Here is a 23,230-nt window from a genome sequence, read left to right as displayed (position 1 = left end):
AAATATAAACCCTCTGAAGCAGTTCTGCTGGCAGGAGCCCCGGCCGCGAGGGGGAGAGGAGCGGGGAGCGCGTCCCCGAGCATCACAGGGAGCACGCAGGGACGGGGTCGCGTCACCGAGTCCCACACGGACGATCCACAGCGAGGCGCCTCCAATGCCAGATCCCCGGGGTGTCCGTGGGCCAGCGGCTCCTCTGCACGCTCCCTCTTTCCATCTCCTGCAGATACGGAGGGGTTTCTTGCTATGTTTTTGGCCCTGTCTCACCACCTTTGGGTGGTTCCTGCGTTCTAACCAGATTACACGTCCCCACCGTGCACCTGCACCACCGTCTGCACTAATAATAATGCCTGGTTACTGCTTACTAACGATATTAAGGCATTGCAAGCTTATCTCTCCCTAATCTTTCCCAGAGTCACCCTGACGAGCGACTTGTTGCAAACCCCCTGTGCAAAGGCTGGTGCCAGTGATGCAGGGAGCATCACCGGCAAACGGAGACAGCACCAGCAAAAACCAGGCTCCTCAACTGGGCACACTTGTGTCACACACGCACGTGACAGTTCCCAGCACCATGGATGCTATCGGAGCCACACAGATGCTTTGAGCTTCAAAACGCTTCCACGTTGCTGCTTTCCCAAGACGGGTGAGACGCACAGAGAGGAAAACCTGGATGAGCCGGGGAACAACCCAGCGTAAGCCCAGCTGAGATGCTGCTGTGCCATCCCTGTACCCATCCCTGTACCCATCCCTGTACCCATCCCTGTGCCCATCCCTGTGCCCATCCCTGTGCCCATCCCTGTGGGATGCAGGTGCCTGGACAGACACCCTGGGAGTGAGATTGGGGAGCCCTTTGCCACCCTTGGGAGGGACCCTGGGATTTCAGTGTCCCCCATCGGCTCCTTCAGCCTCTCCGCTTGAATAAAGCCTGGAAGCAGCTCCCATACTCCCTCTTCTTGTTCACTGATTCCTGCTAAAGCTAAAGGAATACGGGAGACATCAGGCCCCTGCACTGGACAAGCACACAGAGATCTTGGAGACATCTCCAAGAGCTCAGCGTGAAAGCAGCTCTGTGCATTAAACAGCAAAGGGGTGAAGGAGGGTTTGTTATGTATAAATGCCTAGAAACGAGTTTTTTGAGAGTTTAAACCCATCGCCTTCACTTTGAACTCCTTCAAGGCAAGCAAAGAACGGGAATGCACCTTTTTCTTTAACGCGGTACTTTTAAGATGGGGGATATGCAAAAATCCTGGCTGGCTCAGGAGCACGAGGTATTTAAAATGCGCTGGCTGCCAACTCGGGGGCTGACATAATCCATCATGACAGCAGAGACAAGCGGGCAGGATTTACAGAGCCTTTGGAAACAGGGCGAGGAAACGGCGCCTGATTCAGCCTGGAAGAATGCACAAGAGATACCTGCGGTGGAAAACTATCCAGCACCCGGATATTTAATGAGGGAGATACGTGAGACGCGGGGATGCAAAGGAGACCTGGGTGGCTGCTCGGCAGAGCTGGACGAGCATCCCAGGGCAAGCAAACCTGCTGTAAAATCACCCTCGTCACAATTCCCGGGAAGGAGGGATGAAGGAAAACAGCTATTGAACATATTCGCTGCTTGCAACACTCACACCAGGATTTTTTCCAAAAGGGATGGATTTCTGCAGCGGTTTGGGGAGATTAATGACGTGGATGGGGAACGGCGGGTCAGCAGGAGGAATTGCAGCAGGGCTGGGTTTAGCGGGTGACAGGGAGAATTTCTGCACATTGGTGCAACTCAGCCTCAATATCTCTCTCCCAGTAGTTTTGGGGGAAGAAGGAAGAAGCGTATCCCAAAGCAATATTTGTGTGTGCTGCCCAGGCTCTGTGATCCCACCGCTTTGCATGGAAAAAGTGAAAGAAAAGGGGGAATTGGTCACGGACAAGGGAAGAGGCCCCATGCGGAGGCACAGGCGAGAACAAGCGCTGCTGGGAAATAGAGAGAGGAATCAAAACAAATAAATCCCAGGAGAAAGCGCTCGGGACGGACAACGAGCTACTGAATCCTCGCCGGGGGCCCGGAGCTATCGCAGAACCCTGCACCGAATCCTCGTCCTCCTCGAGCAGCAGTCATGTGCGAGCCCTATTTTGGGAAACTGAGGCAGGGTCAGCCCCAGCTGCTCGGCGAGGCCGTGCCAGCGCCGCGAGGAGCTCGCGGAGCCGCGTCTTGGCGGTGCTGGTGTCGGTGGGGACATGACGCTGCTGTCACGGTGAGGGACGCCACCCGCGCCGGGGCAGGACACACAACACCAGCCACGTGTCGCAGGTTTGCGCCAAGACAAAAAGCAGAAAGACACCCCCCGTCCCACCCTCTCCCACCCCCCACGTGCGCTGGGAATGGGTGGCGAGACCAAATTTAGGCACCGAAACCTTTGCCCACCGTGCAGTGTGGGGACAGGTCCCCGTCACCGCGTTCTCCTCCCTCCTCCCCGCCAGCCATATCCATCCCTGCCTGCGCCGCGGGCTCAGGGAGGGAAAACAAGCCGTGACCCTCGCCGGCAACACGCCGGCCATCTTAACCCCCCCGCGGGGGCTGCCGTACCTCCTCTGCTCCGGCTCCGCCAGTACAGGACGCCGGCGATGCCCAGGACGTGGCTCAGGACAAAGGCGGCGGGTGGCAGATAGGAGCTCTGCGATAGCGGCATCGTCCCCTACTCCCGGCCCCTTCTCCCGAATTTCCTCCTCCCGGAGCCCGGCATCGCTGGGAGGGCGAGGGGACGGCGCGGGGGCCGAGCTGCCGCCTGCAAAACTTCCGAAAACTTCCTGCCCGCGCCTCTGCCTCCAGCTGGCGGTGTCCCCAGGGTGTCCCCAGGGCTGGCAGGGCTCGGGGACGGCCAGCGGTGCCGGGACGGGGCCAGCGAGATTCGGGAGCTCGGAGAGGGGGGCGGGTAGAGGGAGAAAGGCAGCGTCAGGCCGGCTCAAACATCTTTCCTCGGTATTCACGCGGCCAAACTTCAGCCCCCCCCCGCATCGGGGGCACAGACGTCATCTCCTCAATTTCCATTCCCAGCCCCGGTGGCCTCGGCGAGGGGGGATCGGCGGGAGCAGCTGCCGCGCCGGCATCACCGCGACACCCTCGGCGGGGGCGCGAGCTCCTGTCCCCCCAGCGGGTGACGGCCCAGCCAGTGTCCCCTGGCCGGTGATGCCCACACACCGAGAGCAGCCGGGATGGAGGGGGAGCGGGTGGGGACCCAGCACCAGCCTGCTCACAGGAAAACATCTCCCCAGCAAGACGGGTAAAAGTGACCAAATTTTGGCTTCTGGGAGCCGGGTACCCCAAGAACATTTATTCTGGATGCCCAGAAATAAATGTATTAACTGCCAGGACACCCCCAGCGCCCGGGGGAAACAAATACCCACAAAAGCTGCTCTAACACAGAAGGTTCCTCCACGTCCCAGCCCTTCCTACAGCTGGGTGCCACCAGCATCACGGTGACATTTGCAGCCCGAGGCTGTTTATTAGCGGTTAGCACCGTGCTAGGCGGTACTTTCGCAGTTTTGCTTCTTTTTGGAGCCTTTTCCGGCAGTGGAAATAAACAGCACCGGGAAACCGAGAGCAGCGAACCCCGCACGGCACAACCGCTACATCCCCAGCCTGCTGCCGTTGCAACCACAAGCGAACCGGGCAGAGAGGCTCCTTACAAAGCCTGGTTTGCTTTGTCCCCCCCGCCAGCTCTTGGGGGAAGAGATTTGCTCTTCAATAGAAAGTTGCACAGAACAAAATGCTCATTTTTCGCCTTTACCTTCGCAGAAAGGCTCAGACAAGAGGGGTCTGTTCTGCTGCCGGCGCTCAGCGGCAAAGGGGAACGGCACTAAGGTGAGGCTGGACCTGCAAAACCTCAGCCTGGCTCAGGCTTTGCTCATGGGTTGACCCAATAGCCCAGGACCACATGTGGCCACCGCCACACCAGCCACCATCCGGCACCACCAGCTCCACAGCGTGGGGCGGTGAACCCACCTGCAATCTGGGCTCTAACGTATATACAAGCAGGGATTTATATTATCTTTATAATATCAATTATAGCTCTCTAAACCAACCAGCTGCAAGCTGGCCAGGCCCACCATGAAATCCGTATCAAGTAAAACACAACAGACCCCAACACTGCACCACTCACGACCTCCCAGCATCGCTCGAGCTAATAAGACAGGTGACAGAAAACAGTGGTATTTACCCCGGGGCTCAGCACTGTTACGATATATTTTCCAGAGCTTCTGCCCTGCCTGGATGAAAAATATCCCGGCATAGTTTTCACGTAAAGCAATCTGCTTTGTGTACAGGCAGGGGAAGCGCTGCCGAGGAACGACTTGCCAGCCGGCACCGCGGCCACCATAAATGGCCACCATCGGTGGCCACCATAAACGGCCCCACGGTGCGGCCCCGAGCGGGGCAGTCAGAGGGATGGAGAACAATCATGAAAGCAGAAAAGCGTTTGGGTTGGAAAGGACCTTAAAGGAAAGGATGTTTTCCACTAGAGCGGGCTGCTCAGAGCCCCGTCCAACCTGGCCTTGGGATGGATCACCATCCAGGGATGGCGCAGCCACTATTTCCCTGGGAAGCTTGTTCCATAGGGAAAAAAACGCACAGAGCAACGCCTTCAGCAAAATAAACTCTTGAAATAGATGTCTAAATATATATACAATCACATAGAAATATTTATATATATATAAACGGTGTAATTTTATATATATATATAAATACATTCCTTCCCTGCACCAGGACACTGGGGTCCCCCACTCCATCCCACTCAGTCTCACGCCATTCTTCCTCTTTTTCCCCTTCCCTTCTGCCCTCCCTGGCGCATGTTCGGCACAACCAGCCATAGCAGGAAACCAGTAACGGCTGCAGCCGGTTTCGGGGTGACCCGTTGGGGTTCTGGGGAACACCCAGCCCCGGATGCAGCCACCATGGAAACCGCCCCACGTACCCAAAACACAAACAGCTCGTTTCAGATCCTTGCAAGGCAGCTTCTTCAGCAGCCTGGAAAGGTGGGGGGGAGAGGACACGCGTCTCCCACCTGCACAGGAATTTGGGAATCAGGCATCTTCCCCCTAAACAGGGGGATCCCCGCTTTGCAAGGCACCCCCATTTCATGGGGTGCCCTGCTCAGCGTTCTCCATCCCTTTGCATTCCCAAAATGGTGTCACGGCCATGGCTGCCCCTACTCCCCGCCACAAAGTCCTGCCTGCGTTTTAGGGTACCCCACGGGACAGCTTTGGGGATGGGGCTCCCCCCACACTCCATCACTCCGGCTGTGCCTCTCGCCCGGAGCTGAGTCACTCCCGGCTCCGGCCAAGCATTTCGTGGGGCCAACCCCCCCCCCGCCATGCGCCTCCCTGGTGAGTAATGCTCAGCCGACTCGGCCCCACCGCGGCTGCCGGCTCCGGCATCTCCTTATATGACCGGGGACGCTGCCGGGCAGCGGCACACGGAGCCGGCATGGTCCGCACCTCCCCGGCACCGCCTGGGGCACCGGGGTACCTGGGCACGGCGGTGGGCGACGGCCCAAGGATGCTCCCGCATCCTGGGATGCTGCTCCATCCCCTGGGTGCTGGGGGCTCCACGGAGGCCCCATGGGCTCCAGCCAGGGACACATGTTCCAGCCCCGGGTGGTGGCAGCCAGGTGGCACTGTGGAAACGCCGAAATCGGTGTCACCGGATGGTGCTGGAGATGGGCAAGGGACACGCGATCCCAGGGTGGGGGAAAGGGCTTGTCCGGCAGTGGTGCTGAGCACGCACAAGCTCACGGCCGCGGGACAGGAGCCGGGTTTCCTGCCGTGCTTCCTCGTTCTGGTGTTTTTTCCTCCGTTCTGGGAGGGCAAATCTCGGTCACTTATGAGAATCGCCCAGGAGGGGAAGGAGATTCTGGATTTTGGATTGGCGTAAATCACAGACACTCATCACCCGCCACCCCCCAGGGACAGGTCCCACTCTGGAGTGTGACAAGGACCCAACTTGGCTCTGGCACCCACAGGGACTGGATGGGGGACACAGTGCTCGAGCAAAACCACTGCACTCCCAACCCTGAGCTCGAGGAACAAGCCCACGCCCCGGGGTTGTTTCCCCCCAACCTACAGCTTCTCCCCCTGCAAAACCCAGAGCTTGGCTAAACCCTCGCGCAAACAGCAGACAGACAGACAGACAGCTCAGCAAGACGCATCCCTGGCTGCCGGGTGCACCCACACGTGCCGGCGCACCCCCTCCTGCTGGCAAGCACGGGCAGGGCCCGGCGGGGCGCGGGGGCTCACCCCACCCTGCCCGCGGCGCCGGAGCCATGGGAAAGCCAAGCGAGAACAAAGATGACGTTTCTTGTGATCCGGGCTCTTAAAAAACAAGGTGGAACGCGGCAGGTGGCGGCTCCCGGCACTGCCCAGCGCATCCCCGTTGAGACGAGCTCCTCAGCTTCGGCTCAGAAACCTTCTCGTCTTGCCAATGAATCACTGCCCGTGCGTGTGCGGGCAGAGCCGCCGAGCCCTTCGCCATCCGGCGGGCCCCGGTGCCGGGCCCTGCCCGGGTGCCTCCGGCTCCTGGCACAGCCGGCACATTCCCCACGTTAAACATTTCCTTCTGCCTTTCATCATCCCCGAGCGGCCGCAGCGCTGCCAAGAGGGACGGGGACGAGCCTGCCGGTTCTATACCGGCCCCCTCAGCATCGCCGCCGAACCCCAGGGCTGAAAATGGTCTGAAAAATCAATGTTACAAAACCTCGCAGGCAGCAACGCTCTTCGTGGCCCTGAAAAAAACCTCCCAAATGCTGGGTTTTGTGCAAATAGGGCTTTTGGCCCTGGAGAAGTGTTTGTGCAAGGGTTAAGGTTCCAAAGGTTCTTGCATGGAAAACGGGGACTCGAGCCAGGTTTCACCTGAAACACCCAGAGCACCGTTCAGCACAGGGCTTGGGGGGCTGTTCTGCAGCAGCCCCCCCGCCCCAAGTACCGAGAGGGCGGCACAAGTGAATATTTAACTGCAAATCGCTGGGTAGAGGAGCCGCTCACACTGCCAAAGGTCGGCCGGACGCCGCAAAACAAAGAGAGAGGGATGGGGGCTGCACTGGGGGAGCCTCGGACCCCCCGGCACCGCCAGCGGTAAAACCCGAGCTCCGAGGAACCAGGGAAGGAAGCGCTGAGGATAAGGGTGGAGATGTTCCCCTTTCCAGCAGCCGTCTGGACACTAAAATAAGAATTATATCTTAAAAAAGGAAAAAAAAGACTTCCCTTCTCAGGCGAGAGCTGCTGCCCCGCAGCCGGTGCTGCTTTGGGGTGGTGGGAACGTGGGACAGGTCCCCGACGGCCACGAGATGGAGGCGGAGATGGTTGGAGGCTGGAAACAAACATCATCGATGCCTGTTTCCATCCTGCAGAGCAAACAGCAGAGCTGGACGGCCACCTGCTCCCGGCTTAATCATTCCCCAGCAGCGCAGCGTTAACTCCTGCGCCCGGGCAGGGGAAGCGGAAACCCCCCAGCACACCAGCAGTTGTGGGGTCTGCAGGAATGTGACACCCCGGTCAAGGGGACCGACTCACCAGGGATGGACAGAGCCAACGGGAGGACCCCAAACCCTCAAGAAGCTGCAAAATGACCCAAAAGGAGCGTGTTTCCCTCGGCAGCACTGGCAGGGAGATGGGCTCACCCCGAGCCCGCAGCGGGAAGAGCGGCTGGTTTCCCGGGACACCGGCACGGAGCTCCAGCCTCCTGTCCTTGCTGGGCTTTGCTTTTTGGTGCCCCGGATTCAGCACCTTCCCCAGGGTGCCCGCAGCCATCCCAGCTGCTCCCAGGGCAGACAGGGTGACTCCCCTCGGTGTGTCCCCCAAAGTGACCCCAAACTCCTCTCCTCCCACAGCAGGACCCTTGCGCCCAGCCGGTGGCTTTGCCAACCCACGTGCATGATGCCATCCTAAACACATCCTTCAGACCCTCCCCAACACGGCCTGGGCTCTGGGACCCTCCTTCTCGCAGGAAGCCAAGCACGTCACGCTGAATAGGTGTTGAGGGTGATCTCACCGCTCCTTTCCCCGCACTAAAACCTCCGTCGATGTGCCCGGCAGCCTCCCCAGGCGCCTGCTGAGGCCGCGGGGTTTGTGCTGACGCAGCAGCTCGGGCATTAGTTCATCGCTTCTCAGAAGCCTCCCCGGGTTTGTCACCCCTCCGAGGACGCTGGCAGGGAGCCGGACCGCGCTGGCTCATCGAGTGATGCCATCAAACCCGTGGCCATGTATCCCGGGCTCTGGGAAAGCACCGAATCCCTCTGAGCTGGAATCAGCTCAGTGGCATCACCCTGCGAGGGGAGGGCAAGACGGGACAGGGGATGAGGACACGCAGCAAGTGGGTACCAGGCCACAGCTAAAAACTGCATTTTGGGAGGCAGACAGCCAAGCAGCGAGGGCGGCTCACGATGCACCTGGGTAGGAGGGAGGAGATGAGGAGGAGGATGGCGGCGCACAGTGGGAGGAAGAGCAGAAAACACTCCTGTATTCGGGAGGGAGCAGCGGCAGCTCTGGGCGCAGGGGAAGGTTTGCTTGCACACCCATGAGGACACACACGTCCGCGCGCTTTCCCAGGGGCCTGTGCCGACACGGCGAGGTGGCACCTTTCCCAGGCAGAGGGAGGAGGAGGAGGAGGAGGAGAAAGGTGATGCCATCTCAGGGTCCCTCCCTGCCCCTGCGGCCACGGGGACAACGCCACACACCTCCACGGAGCCGCCGTCACCGCGGCTGGGTCCACCATTCCCAGCACGCCCCGCCGGCACCGCGGCACGGAGAAAATCGTGCAAGAACAAACCAACAAACCTCCAAACAACAACAAAAATGAACAACGCCAAAAAATCCCACCCCGAGATTTGTTGGAGGCGAGCAGCAGAGCCCTGGGCCTGAGAGCAGCCCGAGCCCCGGCCGCATCCTTCAGCCACACAGCACCAGTATATGCCCCAAATCCTGGCAAAATCCCCCAAACGAAGACTGAGGGCCCAACCCTTCCCAAAGGAGCCAGAGCCCGGCACAGCGGAGCCCCGGGGGACTGAAGGGTTGAAGCCCCAACACTGGGATCATCACCAGCCGCTCTAGGCCAAGCTTTGCACTTCCCACAGCTTAGGGAGCAGCAAAGCCGGGGGGCGGAGGGACCGGCCAGCATCAAAACCCCTTTTCTCCCAGCTAACAAAAGGCCTGGTGTCTCCGCAAAGAGGCTTGTTATTCCAGCGCCAAGCAAAGGCCGCTTGGCAGCGGGAGCCGTAGGAAAACGTTAGGCTAGTGGGAACTGGCCGCGCTTTGTTTCGGGGCGCGCTGGGGCGCTGTGTTTGCACAGGCTCCGCGCAGCCGCTCGCGGGGGCACCAGGGCCGGGTTGCCGATCGGGGTCCTCGGTCACAACCACGGTGACACCACCTGGCTGTGGATCCCCTCGCTCTGCTCCTTGCAAACGGTGATGCAAAAGAGCAACAGGGGAGCTCACAGCCCAAGCTGCTGGTGGGCAGCTGCACCCCCATTTTTGCTGCCTCCAGCCCCCAAAATCAGCCCAGGGTTCGAGCCGCCTCACCACACCGCAAACCCGAGGACAGCTGGGGGATTCGCAGCCCCCCCAGCCCGCTGGGGATGGCAGACGTGCGAAGCCCTGTCTTAGCAATGGAGGTCAAAGAGAAGGAGGCGATTCCCTCGTTTTCCCCTGCGAGCGGAGGGCGGGTGAGCAACCTTGAGCCCTGATCTCATTAGATGTCCCAAACTAAGCAGTGTGAAACCGGATTAACGCCACGCCGGAGGCGGGTGAAGGGACGGCAGCCAGGTCCACCAGCCAGCCCCAGCACTGAAGATGGGGGGTTCTGGTACCCCAAAAAGCACCCAGAGCTCCCTGCCCGTGGTCAGGATGTGGCCCCAGTCCCTCCTGGCTTGCTTAGAGTGTGAATGCTCCCGAGATCACACCCGGGGGTTTATTCACGGCTGCACCGCGATGCTGCAGCCCAGTTGCTGTCGGCTCCCGGCCGGGCCGGCCTTGGCATGCAGAGCAGAGAGGAATTTGGGATTAAAAAGAAGAGGGGAAAAAAACCTAAACCAAACAGGGGAAGGCAGGAGCCTGAAACTTTCGTTCCCTAGAGACCCGCTCTCCCGCCGAGAAACTTAATCTCCATTAAAAACCAAGTGAAATAATCCAGTTGCTAACACCGCTCTGCAGCTCCGTTCGAGCGCCAGCAGCAGATCTGCCGGGTCCCACCAGCCCGGCCTGGCCCTTCAGATGCTCTCAGGAGGGTTCAGTTGGACCTTTCTGGAGCAAAAACCATCTCTAGCAAGACAAGAGCTGTAAATCGCAGGGGACCCTCAGTTAGGGCACCCAGGAGAAGCACCCACCATTCCCCGGGAGCAACCGGCTGCGTCGCCCTCCCCGCACACAGGGAGACGGGGCCGGGAGAGCAGCACGCCAAAGGAACAGAAACCCGCCGGGGCCTCCGCCCGCGGTGGCCGGGCAGATGGTGGCCCCGGATCTCTTATCGCACCCAGACACCTTGGGCAGCCCCTTGGGGAAGCCGCCGCGTGACGGGACGAAAGCAAATGGTGACAGGAGGACACAGGGACAAGCTGCGGCACTACTGCCTCCCGCCCCGATCACCCTAAAACATCTAAAAATCCCTCTTTTTTAATAGCAGAAGCCCAGCGGAGCCAGGCACACGAGCGCTGGAGAGGTGATAAGAACAAGCACGGACACACTCGCGGCTGCTTGGCCATGGGGAAAATCTGAGCCCGGTTTCCCTGGGGAAAACACACGGCAGCAACAGGGTCAGATGAAACCAGGAGATTATCTGGTGTGCACGAGAGAAGGCTGAGAAGATGCTGGATTTTATCTGGCTGCCAAGTAAACAACAAACTCCTCAGAAAGTGAAACCAGCCGTCCTCGTGCTGCCGGTAAAATTAACCCGGCAATAAATTTGTAATCAAATGGGTTTCCTGAGCCAAGCCCAAGGCTCTCGTCACCTCCGGGTAGCGACAGTCGCTGCTCCGGGAAACTCGAGATGGAGATGGTGCGGAAAGGCTGGGTCACCCCCAACCCATCCCTGGGGCAGGGTCTGCCCCGAGCTGTGTCCCTTGTCCCCCGCAGGGATCTGGCAGGTCCCCATCCCAGCGGGATGCTCTCCAAGGCCTCGGCGATGGATGCTGGCACCGCGCCGGGGTCAGGGGCCTGGACTTACAGGGGCATTTACATATGAAATGCACCCAGCTCAGATATCCGCTGCTGCCTCCATCACCCTGGGGAGATGAATAAAGATTGAGACGGGGGGAGAAAGGGGAAAATAAAGCTCTCCAGCAATAAACCCTTCCTTTCCTCCAGCTTTGTCCAGCCCCGCAGCTCAAGGGCAGGCGGGATGGGGCTGCTTTTGGCGCTGAGGAGCACACGGCAAATGCCAAACCACGACGTGGCAGAGCTAATCCTGACTGCCTGCAAAGCCAGGCACCCCTTCTGTGCTCAAACGCCACCGGGAAGCACCCGGCAGTGCTAAAGGGTCAGTTGTGCCCTCTCAAAGAGCCGTCCTGTCCTCTCCGAGCACCCCCTGCCCAGGTTGCGGTTTCCTCCGGCTCCCTGCCCACGCTGCTTTCTGCATTAAAGCGGCAAAGGGCTGCGGTAACACAGCTGGAGCCGGCACTGCTAGGGATAGAGGCAGCAAAACAGAGCCACAACGGCAGATTTGGCTTCTTGGGGACTCGGCACCTGCGATTTCGCGTTCCTGTTGCACGCTCACAAGAGCAGAAAGCGCCGCGAGAGCCGGGCCGGGGAGCTCCCGGCTGGCCCTGGGCAGCACCTGGAGAGGGGCCGGCTGCCAGCTCAGCTCCTGCAGCCAGTCACCTTGTAAACACCATCCATAATGTCACCTCGGCTCCTCGCACCTCGTTCTCGCAGGCAGGAGAGGAATTTGCCAAGCTGCAGCTGGACACGGGGCCCAAAAACCCCTTGCGTGAGCACGAGCGCCTTAGGAGCACCCCCAAAACGCAGAGGGGGGGACACTGGCACCCAAGCTCAGCACCCATCTGTGCTCCAGATGCCAAGGGGCTGCAGACAAGGGACAAGCACCCCAGCAGAGCGCACAGCGACTGGGGGGGCGACTCGGGGGGCTCCTCTCCCATTGATTCCCAGCGCCAGCTGCAGCGAGGCGCAGGAAAAATTTATGATGGACACCGCGCCAGCATAAGCAAGTGAATTATATTACTCGCGGCCGCAATAAGTCAGGGCAGCTGTCAGCCCCAGTGCTGCGGGATTAACCCTTCACGTCAGGCACGGGAGGGCGGGGAGGCTGCCAGGCCCCGGGTGACAACTCCCTTGGCTCCCTGCTAAATTAAACATTGAATTGATTCACCTTTGTTAGACGGCGGGATCAGCTGGTGGAGCCCAGCCTGGCTGTAAAAGGGGCGAGTCAATAGGAGGGTTATTGGATGACAGGCAACAGCATCCCGGGTGCCTTCTGCTTTGCTCTGCGCCTTCCGTCTAGATCCCGAGAGCTGCCTGCAGCAAGATGAGGCTGGCTGGGAATCCTGGAGCAAAATGCTCCTATGACAGCAGGGAGGGGAAAAGGCATAAAGAAATATAGGGGAATATAGAATAAAGACATATCGGGGGAAGCATCTCGTGCTGCAGCGGCAGGTAAACCGAGCTGCTGTGCGGGCGCCCGGGCTCGCTGCCGGCTCGGCGGGGACAACGGCCACCGGCCTCCGGCCACCTGCCAGGGGCCGGCCCAGCGCGATCGAGTGTCCTCTCCGGGGACAGGGAGGGCAGAGCATCGGGAAAGAGTTCTGGAAAGAATAGGAGGGGAAAACAGCACCAATCTGTACGCAGGTAGCACCGCACACCCACAGCCGGTGGGACCCACGCAGGAGAAAAGACCCTCAGAGCCAGATCAGCCCCCGGCACATGGAAACACCAGCCGGTTTCGTTCCTTTTCTCAGGATTTTGAGCTCAATTCCGTCTCCAGCTGTTCCCGAAGCCGCTGGCCCTGCCTTCCTGCCGGGCTGGGTCAGCGCTGCCCCAGCGCTCCCTTTGTGCTCAGACACATCGCTCCAAACCCAAATAAAGGACAAAAGCGGGAAGTGAAACGGAGCCGTGGAAAGCGCCACCCCTCCCGCTGCCTCCGTGGGAAGCCGGCAGCTCCTCGGCATCCTGGGGGGACCCCATTTGCCTCCATCGCCCACCAATTGGTGGGACTCCGCCGGAGCCCCTCTCTGTGCCGCACATCCGCACCGCGCAGGGTGAGAAATACCTTTCAGGGTGCCAAGTCCATCCAGGAACTTCTTGTACTTCTCCAGGTTCATTTTGCAGCCCTGCTCCTCAGCTGGGTGGCATCGGGGCACCCACGAGCCCCAGTCACCGTCACCAGCCCCGCAGCTCCGCCGGCTTCCCCGCCGTCGCCCTTTGACCACCGGCGAGCCTGGCCCTCGCGTTTCCTTATTTGATGAAGCGTATTAAAACCTCCCATGGCCGAGGCCACCCCCCTTTTTGCAAATGAGCCCAGCGCTCCCAGCAAGTGGCCCCGCACCACCGGCATCCCTTACCCCCCCTCTATGCCGGGGCTTTCAGGGATTGTATGTCCCGGGGATATTTCCAGCAAGAAGGGAGTTGGGAGGAGAAGACACAACGCACAACAGGTTTTAAGACTGGCAAGGAGAAGATGGGGAAAATACAGCCGTGGTCCCCATCTCCGTGGGAAAAGCCACCCTGGTGGCTCTGACACTTGGGAGAAGTCACCAGAAAATTGATGTAATGTGGTGGAAAAAGGAGCCAGGTGACACAGCAGGTGACACCAGCTCCCTCCTGTGCCCCCCGCTCACCCCACGGCGGCAGCGAGGTGCTTACAAAGCTGAAAAGGAGATTTACTCGTTTTAAAGGAATTTTTGGCAGCGGGAACCAGCCCAGCGTGATCTGAGGGGATCCGAGTCCTCACCCCGCTCATCACCGCCCTTCGGCGGGACCTGCGTCCGCCCGGCACGTCCCGGGGCTTCTGTCAAATCAGATAATAAATAATATCATCAGCAGGAGTGTTGAAATACACTTGTCATGGGGCCGGATCTTGTTTTCCCTGTATCAACCCACTGCCTCTCCAGAAAGATCCCAGCTAATTGAGCAAGACCCACCGCACGCTGCAGGATCTGCCCGATCGGGCTTTGGCGGAGCCGGCACCTCCCGGCACACCCGCATAGTGTTGGAGAGAAACCAGAGGGACGACGTGCTGCACAAGCCAAATCACCCCCCAAAAAGAGGGACAGGAGCTCCCCACGTCTTGGCGGGGCAAGGAGATTCCCCTCGTACCCACGCACAAATCCCCAGATAATTCACCGTGTGCTGGTAGAGCAAATCCACCCGTTCCCCGAGCAAGCCCCCCATTAATAAAACCAGTTTGCACATCCTCTGGAGAGAGGCACAAAGCCCCCAGCTCTGCAGACAGACGGACACCTCTCGGGGGACTGACGCACACCAGGGGTATCGCTTTCCTTCGCCAGCGGAGCAAATCCCACCGGCCAGTTGCCGCTTGTGCCCCTGACAGCTGCCTGACCACGAACCAGGAGCCAAAACCGCTCCAGGAGCTGCGAGGGGGAAACAGGGCAGGTGGTGAAGTGCCCCCCATGCTCCAATTACACCCACAGTGGGGCTTGGGGGGATGGAGGTGACACCCAGAGGACCTGTTGCCATTGAAGGAGCTGCCCGAGTCCCTGGGGGCTGTGGCACCGCAGCAGCCGAGGCAGGTGGCCATTTGTCCCGGCAAGACGGAGCCGATGTGGCCACCCCGAGTGGCCACGTGGAACTGCCCGGTTGTGCCGGACTCTGCCAAGGACCAACACGCAGGGATGGGGGACCGGTCGGCGGTGGCGGTGACATCCCTGCATCCGCGGCACGGCGGGGCCGCTCCGGCAGACATCCCCCCCGCGCCCGCCGGCGCAGCCGGGAGCAGAATGGAGTTGTTGCGAGAAGCCAAGTTGTCACCACTAAAAATAGCACAATGGAATTTTCCTCTAAAGAAAAAGAAAACAAAAAAATCATGCTTCTTGCTGACAAAGGGGCTGTGAGAAGGAAGCAAGGAACAGCCCCACGGAGGGGACGCGGGGGACACCGTCCCCTTCCCCTCCATCCCCTGCGCCAGGAGCCGGAGCAGAGCCCAGCGCGGGGAGCAGACAGTGCTGGAACACCCCTCTTTATTTATCCCCATCTTCCCCTTCCCAGCAAAGGGCAGAGACCAGGCACCAGCACAGCAAACAGGAACCTTCTCCAAAACCCAGCCAAGCCCAGGCCTCCCAGCACCCACCACAGTCACCCCGGCTCCCTCTCCCCGCCGGGAACAGCAGGAATTCCGGCACAGGGAGGATCGCTCCAGCTGGCTCCATCAGCACAACGGGGCTGGGGGGGGTCGAGGGGAGCCCCCAGATCCCGGCACGGCCACCGCGCACCCGGCCCAGGCATCTCCCAGCCCGGCAACCGCCCTCCGCGGCAAGAACGAGAGGCATCCCAAACAGCCGGCGAGGATGAAATATCTCCACGTGCAGCGTCTGGAGCCGCCTGCAAGAAAACCTCCTGCACCATGGCTGTCACCCGGGGGGGTTCGCTCCTCAACGCGCACACGAGCTGGTGGACAGCGGGGGACCACGCTGCCCTTCCCCACCATCACCATCACCAGCGCAGAGGCCATCACACCATGCCAAGGACATCGGTGTGTGACCCATAGCAACGGTAGGACCAAGCCTGGGGTGCGGGACACGTTTATTTTAGGAGAGCCCCACTAGCACGGCTGCACCATCAGCACCCCAGCGGGGACACGGCCATGGCCACGGCCACACCAGCTGTCCCCAGCACCACTTGTAGCGATCCTCATATAAAGCAAACAGTGCCCGAGTTAGGGAGGTGGTGCAGGGGCTGCTAATTGGTGCTAACGAGCTGGAGGGGAAGCTGCTGGCAGCATGGGCAGCGTGGGATGGCCGGGCTGGGGACACGGCCGGGCTGGGGACACGGCCGGGCTGGGGACACGGCCGGGCTGGGGACACGGCCGGGCTGGGGACACGGCCGGGCCTCGCTCTGCATGGGAAGGAGTCGCTCCCGCTGGATAGTTTTACCAGGACAGTTCTTGTAGCAAAACCACCCAAGGTCAAGGTGAATCTCACCGCCACGGGAGCCCTTGTATACAGTTTCCTGCAGGGAAAAACAAGCTGCTGGCAAAGGCCACCATGGACCTGAACAGTGATTAATAAAGACCGGGACAGAAGTTACACCCAGATTTGACACAACCAGAAGTTGGCACAAACATCCCACTGGGATGAAGCAGAGAGGCAGCGAGCGCTGCGGAGCGGGACAGGGCAGAGCAGCTCAGTCCCCAATGCTGCCAGGAGCCAAGGTGGGTGAGAGCAGAGGGTGGGAGACGAGCAGACCCGTGCAGGTGCTGTAGAGGTGCATAACGCAGCACCCGTCGCTGGCGGGAGGCTGGCAAAGCTCCACTGCATCACTAACAAATATTCAGGGCAGGGAGATCAGCGCGGGCACAGCGCCGGCCCCGCCGGCCGGCTTGGGCTTAGCGGAGAAAAACAGAGTCTAACAGGAAATGAAAAATGGAAATGCAGCATGTCACGCACGGGGAAACAACAGAAAGGATGATTGTGCACTGGCGGTGCCCGGCCCGCCACCCTGAACCCACTGATCCAGATCACTGATAAACAGGGGGTGACAGGGGACACTCCCGGTGCTGCAGGGACCGGGCACAAGCACAAGACACAGACCGACTTGTTTCACTGGTACCAATGGACCCAGCTCCACCAGCACCGTCAGAGCCGCTGACAGGTGCTGCCCACCCGCTGGGACCAGCATCCTGCTTCTTGCCCAAAATCTCCCAAACCATCTTGCCCAGCAGCCCTCCCCACATCCTCCGTTCCAGGAATCGCCGGCTTATCTGACCCAGCGGCAGGGCACGCATCTCAGATCACATCCCAGGACTCGTTTCACCATGGCCGCAGCCAGACGCGCCAAATCTGATCACCCGCCCGCCCAGCCCCACCGCGCATCTCGGGAAGCCGATGTGGAGGATCCCCCTCCCTGGCCCCCAAGCCGGGTGGGATCCATCCAGACGCACAAAAACCCACGACGTGAGCTTGGAAATGAAATTTCCTAGCTTAATGACACAGGCATTCACCGTGCTCTGCAAACGCTGCCGTGCACGGGACCTCCTTGGTGGTTTCCCTCTGCAAGCTGGATGGAGCCTGTTTGAACCCCCAAACCCCAGCAGCGGGCCCAGCCCCCCCAGACAAAGGCTGAGCCGAGATGTTCAATCTGGAGCTTCCAGCAAGACTTTGGAATGAGGGGTTGGAAGGAGAAGGGAGAGCTCGAGGTCAGCACGCAGCAGAGATGCCGCAAGCCTGGCCGCTCGGGATGCAGGACGGGGGACCACACACGGGATGCAGGGGACAAAAGCCACCAGGAAGCTGCTCTCTTGCCTGTGCGGGTGAGCCCAGCACTCCGCCACCACCCCCTGCTCTCCCATCAGTGGCTCCACCGGTTCCCTCCCCACCCGCAGACTAGGACGGGAAAGGTGTGAGCAACCAGTTGGGGTGCGGAGAGGAGCCGGTTTGTGGGTCCTGCCCATGGATTTGTGAGGGTTGGCTCTACACCACCATGCTGGGGACTCTTGTGGGTGACGACCACCAGCAGCCCCACAAATCAGGGCTCCCACCGCAGCGCGGCTCAGGGCCAGCTGCCGGCCCCATCCCAAACGTGCCACGGCACCCACGACTGCGCCGCCTCGCCCCGCGGGCAGCGATTGCCTCATCCGCCCTGGAAAATGCAGCCGGTGCTGCCAGGACCCATCCACGGCACAGAGCTTCCCGAGGCACGGACACCCTGATCCGCAGAGGGGAGCGGGGAAGGGCTGGGTCTGAGCTCGGGGAGCGCGGTCCCCCGTCAATGCGGGTGACCCGAGGGGACATCGCTGTCCCCATGCCCCCCGGGGAGCAGAGCCTGCAGCAGGCAGCCCTGCCCACGCTCCAGCACGGGCAACCAGAGGCTGCTCATGGAAACCATCCCTGGGGAATACTAATGAGAATGTATTTGTGCTCCTGCCCGGGGAAGCGATGGATTCAAAGCGACACCATCTTCAAACAGGAGCTGCCGTGATGCGCGAGGCCGAGCGGTCACAAATCCCACCCCGGGTGCTGGGCCCGCTCCCCAGCACCCCCTGACTTGCCGTCAGCCTCGGGTGGGATCCAAGCGCCCCCCAAACCCTCCTTCCAGGGCTCCCCCAGCCGAGCAGAGCCCCAAGAACAGCCGCAGCGCGTCCCAGCACTGCCCGGTGCGTCCTCCCAGCTGCCCCACGTCTGTCTGTCCTGCGTCTGTCCCAGCCCTCGGGCTGCAGCCAGCGGAGAAACACTGCCCCGTGCAGGAACCAGCTCGGCCGCAGCTCCCGGCTCCTCTGTGCGGGACATGGAGCAAAAAATGGCTTTATCCCAGCACAAAGCAGCTTCTTCACACCCACCTGGAGCTCCAGTGCAGCTTCTCCCTGCACGAGACAGGAGAAACTGGAAACTGAAACCCTCCTGCTGCCTGCACAGCCTGGATTTGTCCCTTTTAGGTGCATATAAAAGGGACTTAACACCCCGGTATTCAAACAACGGTGTTAAGACACTTTACATTCAAACGAAACCTCTTTTTCTACTTCCCGCTGGGAGGTTTCGTGCCGCCGGCATCCGCCGCGGTGCGTCCAGAGCAGTCTAAACTTAGCTGACACAAACGAGATGAGCCTGGAAAGGAGGTTGGCCAGAAACCAGCAGACGGAGGCCAAAGACGCCGGGCTGGCCCTGCAGCATGAGCCGGGAAGGAAAAGGCTCCGACAGGAACGCGTGTTGAGAACAGGAGCGAGAGAACAGCACGAGCAGGGCGCGGAGAGCAGATCAAAGCTTCCCGGTGCTCACCAGCACCTGGACCAGGGAGGCACCGCGGTGCAGCCACCGTGCACCCAGCACCCCGGGGTGCACCAGATCCACATCCAAATGAAAAAAGCAGCAGCCTGGTTCATGAGCGGCGTGCCAGGACAACGGCAATCGCAAATGATCCCACTGGTTTTGTGACCGGGGATGCCAGCGGGACGCCGGGGGACACATGCGCCGCTCGGCAAGGCCAGCCCAGCGCTCGGGGTGACGTTGGCTCCGGCGTGGAGGCAGCAGAAAGGTGAATCCTCTCACCTGAAAAACCACCAACTTCACTTCCCCGTTGGCCAAAACAAACACGGGCCAAACGGCACCTTCCACCGCGGTTCCACCTGGGACATGCAGGTCTGGCCACCCCTGGGGATGGCCCAAGGCTCCTTCTTGAGCCCCCCGCTCTCTGCTTTCCAGGGAAGCACCCGCAGCAAAGAGTCTTCAAGCCCTGATACCCCAGCATTGGGTCCAGACACCTCTAGTTGTTTTTCTTACAGCAGAAAACAAGCTAAAAACAGAAGTTTCTTCCCACTGCCAGGAAGGCTCCAGCCCCACGAGGAGCATCCAAGGCGCTCCGGTTCACTTATACAAGGGTCTCACAGCTTTCCTGCTCACCCCGGGTCTCCTCCAGCCCCTGGGAAGGTTGTTCCCGCCCTACCAGGCTCAGGTCAGGCAGACAAGGTGACAAGGACCCTGTTCCGTCCCAGTTCAAACACGCCGGGCCACGTGCCGGGCACCGCGGCGCAGGCAGAGCCGGCTTGGGGGGCGGGAAAGGGCACGTGGGGCACCACAGCTCCAGGTTTCCACCCCCACCGCGAAAAGAGTTAATTATCAAGAAGAAAGCATTTCACTGACATTGATTAGTTAATGTTTACAGCGCTCTGAGCAGGGGAAGCGTGACCCGTGCTCTGAGCAGCGCCCGGCAGTGCTGCCCGCACCCCCAAAGCCGCATCCCTTTGCCCAACCACCCCCAGGACCGGGGTGCAGCACCCGGTGCCCCCGCAGCGCCCACGGCGCCCATCAGAGCCCGGCACCGCAGCGATGCGGCACACCTACCTACCGGTGCCTACAGTGGGTGGTTATTTGCTAAAGAAAGAAACCACGGGGATCTGGTGGTGGGTTAACCCCTGCTCGCCGGAGAACAGCAGGGTCGGCAGCTCGCTGCGCCGCGTCCCTTCTTGTGCCACCAACATCCCTGTCCCCACACCTGCGTCTTGCTCCACGGTGCAGGCCCTGCTGCTCAGATTGGGATTTTTAGGTTGTTTTCTATTAGAAACAGAGCAGAGCTGCCTAATAGAAATGCAGGGAGGCATTTGCAACCGTGGGCTCGGCAGCACCAAGCGCCCACAAGCCGGTGGCGGGTCCTGGATGCGGCGGGTCCGGGGTGGCCACCAACCCCACGCGTCTCCCCAGCAGTCACATTTGGGTGAAAACACTCCATTTTTGGCAGGATTAAGAGGGGGAGGGGATGAGGCAAAGGAAAACTTGTTCCGGACAGGAAAACCCAAAGCGATCACAGGGGCTGCGGTGGGGAAAGCAGAGACAACACAACCACCAGAGCAGAGCGCAGAAACCCAAACCGGGGGCTCCCACCCAGCCCCCCCAGCACAGGTGGGATGTCCTGGGAGGGGTGAGCAGCCAGGAAGGGGTTGAAGTTGAAGAAAAGCTTTTATATGATATAAACACACACTTCCCTACACCAAACAAGTACCACAAACAAGATCAACCACCACCCAGCAGGGTATTTCCAATGGACTCCCAGCTTTCTACCATAACCTGCTGCAGAAATTCAGTATTCCCAAAGGAATTCCTCCTTCCCGGGTGAAGCCGGCTGCTCCACGAAGGCACCCATAGCCCCAGCTGGACCAGTACGGACAAGCACTATAATTTCATTCGCTTTTTTGGAACAAAGCGAAACCGATGCAAACGACAGCCTTTTCCGCGCCAGCCGCTGGCACCCGCCGCACCGTTTCCTCCGCGTCTCCACGCTGAGCCCAACTACATCAAAGAGGCTTTTTTATTATTAATAAAAGTTTGTCAAGTGCTTGGACGAGCCCGAGTCACGTTATCCAGCGCTTTTCCAAGGCGCCCGGAGAGGCTTTTATTCCCCATTGCCTGCGCGTTGCTCCCACCTCTGGGAGGTTTGAGTGGCACCCCGTGAACCGGGGAGCCGGGAATCCATTATTTCCCTCTCTCTACAGGCAGAAAGGAAAAGGAAACGGGCGCTGCGAGCGCCTGGCTCAGCTCGCCTGGGCCATCCGTGTTTTAAAGAGACTTGGCCGCTAAACTTACAAAACAGAGCGCGAGGAGCCCCGTGAGGCTGAAATCTGGGCTCCAGGACAAGTCTAGCTCTGCAGCAGGGAGAAAATAATAATAAGAAGAATGGAAACGCACACAACTCCCACTGACATCAAAACTGCACACTCACTGCCGGTACCGGCACGGTGGCCTGAGGAATGTGTTGGCCCCTTGTCCTCACCTGGTTTGGGGACGGGGAGCTCAGCCCCACAGGGGCTACGGGGACACCGGGGATGGGGGACAGTGGGTCCCCACGTACCATGTAAGGGCACGGGAATGATGGGTGTCGTGGTGCTGGGAGGGGTAAGATGCAGCACTGGGAACACCATGCAAGGCACATAGGGACCCTTGGAACTCCACGCAAGGGGGGACACAGGGACCCTTGCAACCCCACGCAAGGGGGGACACTGGGACGCCGGGAACCCCACGCAAGGGGGGACACTGGGACGCCGGGAACCCCACGCAAGGGGGGACACTGGGACCCCGGGAACCCCACGCAAGGGGGGACACTGGGACCCCGGGAACCCCACGCAAGGATGCTGAGCCCCCCAGCAGCCTACGCAGGGGACACAGGGATCTGGGGACCCTGAGAAACCCACGCAGAGATGCTGAGTCCCCGGGCAACCCACGCAGGGGACACAGGAACCCCAGACAGGGGACAGCTGGGCCGCTCATCCCTTGGGCATCTCACACAGTTGAGATGTGGGGATGCTCAGACCCCGGGCACCACATCCAGGGGACAGCCCGGACACTGTCCCCTCGGGCAACCCATCCAGGGGACAGCGGGGACACTCGGACCCCGGGCGCCCCACGCAGGGACGCTGAGCTCCCCCGGGCACCCCACGCAAGGACGCTGAGCTCCCCGCAGACGCCCCCATCTCCCCGTGCACGGGCACCGGGCCGGCGCCGTCTCAACCCCCGCGGGGCGGCCCCGCCGCGCTCCAGGCCCCACGCCGGGCCCCGCCGGTCGCGGTACCTTTGTAGCGCTCCAGCACGTCCTCGTAGGCCTGGACGAACTCCTTCTCCTGGTTGCTGTCGGCCGGGAGCAGCCCCGGCACGTACCCGGCCATGGCGGCCCTTTGTGCCGCGGTACAGCTGCCGGCGCGGCGGCCAGGGCCGGTCTGAGCCCCCTGCGCTTCCGCCCGCGCCGCCGCCCGACCGCCGGCCCCGCCCCCCCCACCGCCCCCGCCCACTCCTCTGGACACGCCCACTCCGTCGGCCCCGCCCACGCCGTTGATCACGCCCATATGGCCACGCCTCTTTATACATGCTCCGCCCGTTGCTCGGTGCTCCGCCCGTTTAATAGGCCACGCCCCCTTCACACCCGCCCCCGGCCCCGCTGCGACCCCTGGCGGCGGCGCAGGGCAGCACCGGGTGGGAGGGGCGGGGGCACCGGGAGGGGACAGCGGGAGGGGACAGCGGGAGGGGACACCGCCCAGGCCCGAGGCCTCCCAGCATCATCACCGTCCCCCAGCACCGCGCTGCCTCCCAGGGCCCCCCAGTGGCAACCGGTGCCCCCCATTGCATCCCAGTGCACCTGGAGTGGTGCAGCCCAGTGCATTCCAGTGCAACAAGGACATTGCCTCCCGCTGCTCCCAGTACAACCAAAGGGCTGCATCCTACTGCATCCCAGTGCATCCCAGCATCTCCCAGTGCAACAAGGGCATGACCTCCCAGTGCAAACCAGTGACCTCCGATCTACAGCCCAGTGCATCCTGCTGCAACAAGGACATTGCCTCCTGCTGCTCCCAGTACAACCAAAGCACTGCATCCCATTACATCCCATTACATCCCAGTGCATCCCATTGCATCCCAGTACCTCCCAGTGCAGCCAGTGCACTCTCTGCAACCAAAGCGCTGCATCCCACTGTGCCTAGAGCACCGCATCCCAGTGCATCCCAGTGCCTCCCAGTGTACCCAAGCTGGGGAGCATCTCAGCTGCCCCCAGCCCCGCTCCTGCCCCACTCTGGTTCTGCAAAACCTCCTTTATTCCAGGCTGGG

The 23,230-nt window shown here is 60.8% G+C and overlaps 1 protein-coding gene across 19 annotated transcripts in view; it reads right to left on the bottom strand.

The window, feature by feature from the left end:
- MACF1 (microtubule actin crosslinking factor 1) overlaps positions 1 to 23,230 on the bottom strand; it is a 137,471-nt gene that overhangs the window by 108,957 nt on the left and 5,284 nt on the right. The window contains exon 1 of one of the 19 annotated variants that reach the window (XM_065041679.1): positions 22,206 to 22,491. The exons of 17 other annotated variants lie outside the window; for them this stretch is intronic. In XM_065041679.1, coding sequence (XP_064897751.1) covers positions 22,206 to 22,476 — 271 coding nt within the window. In that variant the 5' untranslated portion in view covers positions 22,477 to 22,491. Of the gene's footprint in view, positions 1 to 13,248; positions 13,341 to 22,205; positions 22,492 to 23,230 lie in introns of those variants that run through there. One more of the 19 variants, XM_065041682.1, reaches the window with a different exon arrangement.

The sequence above is a fragment of the Columba livia genome, chromosome 26, assembly GCF_036013475.1.
Source record: "Columba livia isolate bColLiv1 breed racing homer chromosome 26, bColLiv1.pat.W.v2, whole genome shotgun sequence".
Classification (NCBI taxonomy): Eukaryota; Metazoa; Chordata; class Aves; order Columbiformes; family Columbidae; genus Columba; species Columba livia.
This window is presented reverse-complemented; position numbering and strand designations above follow the sequence as displayed.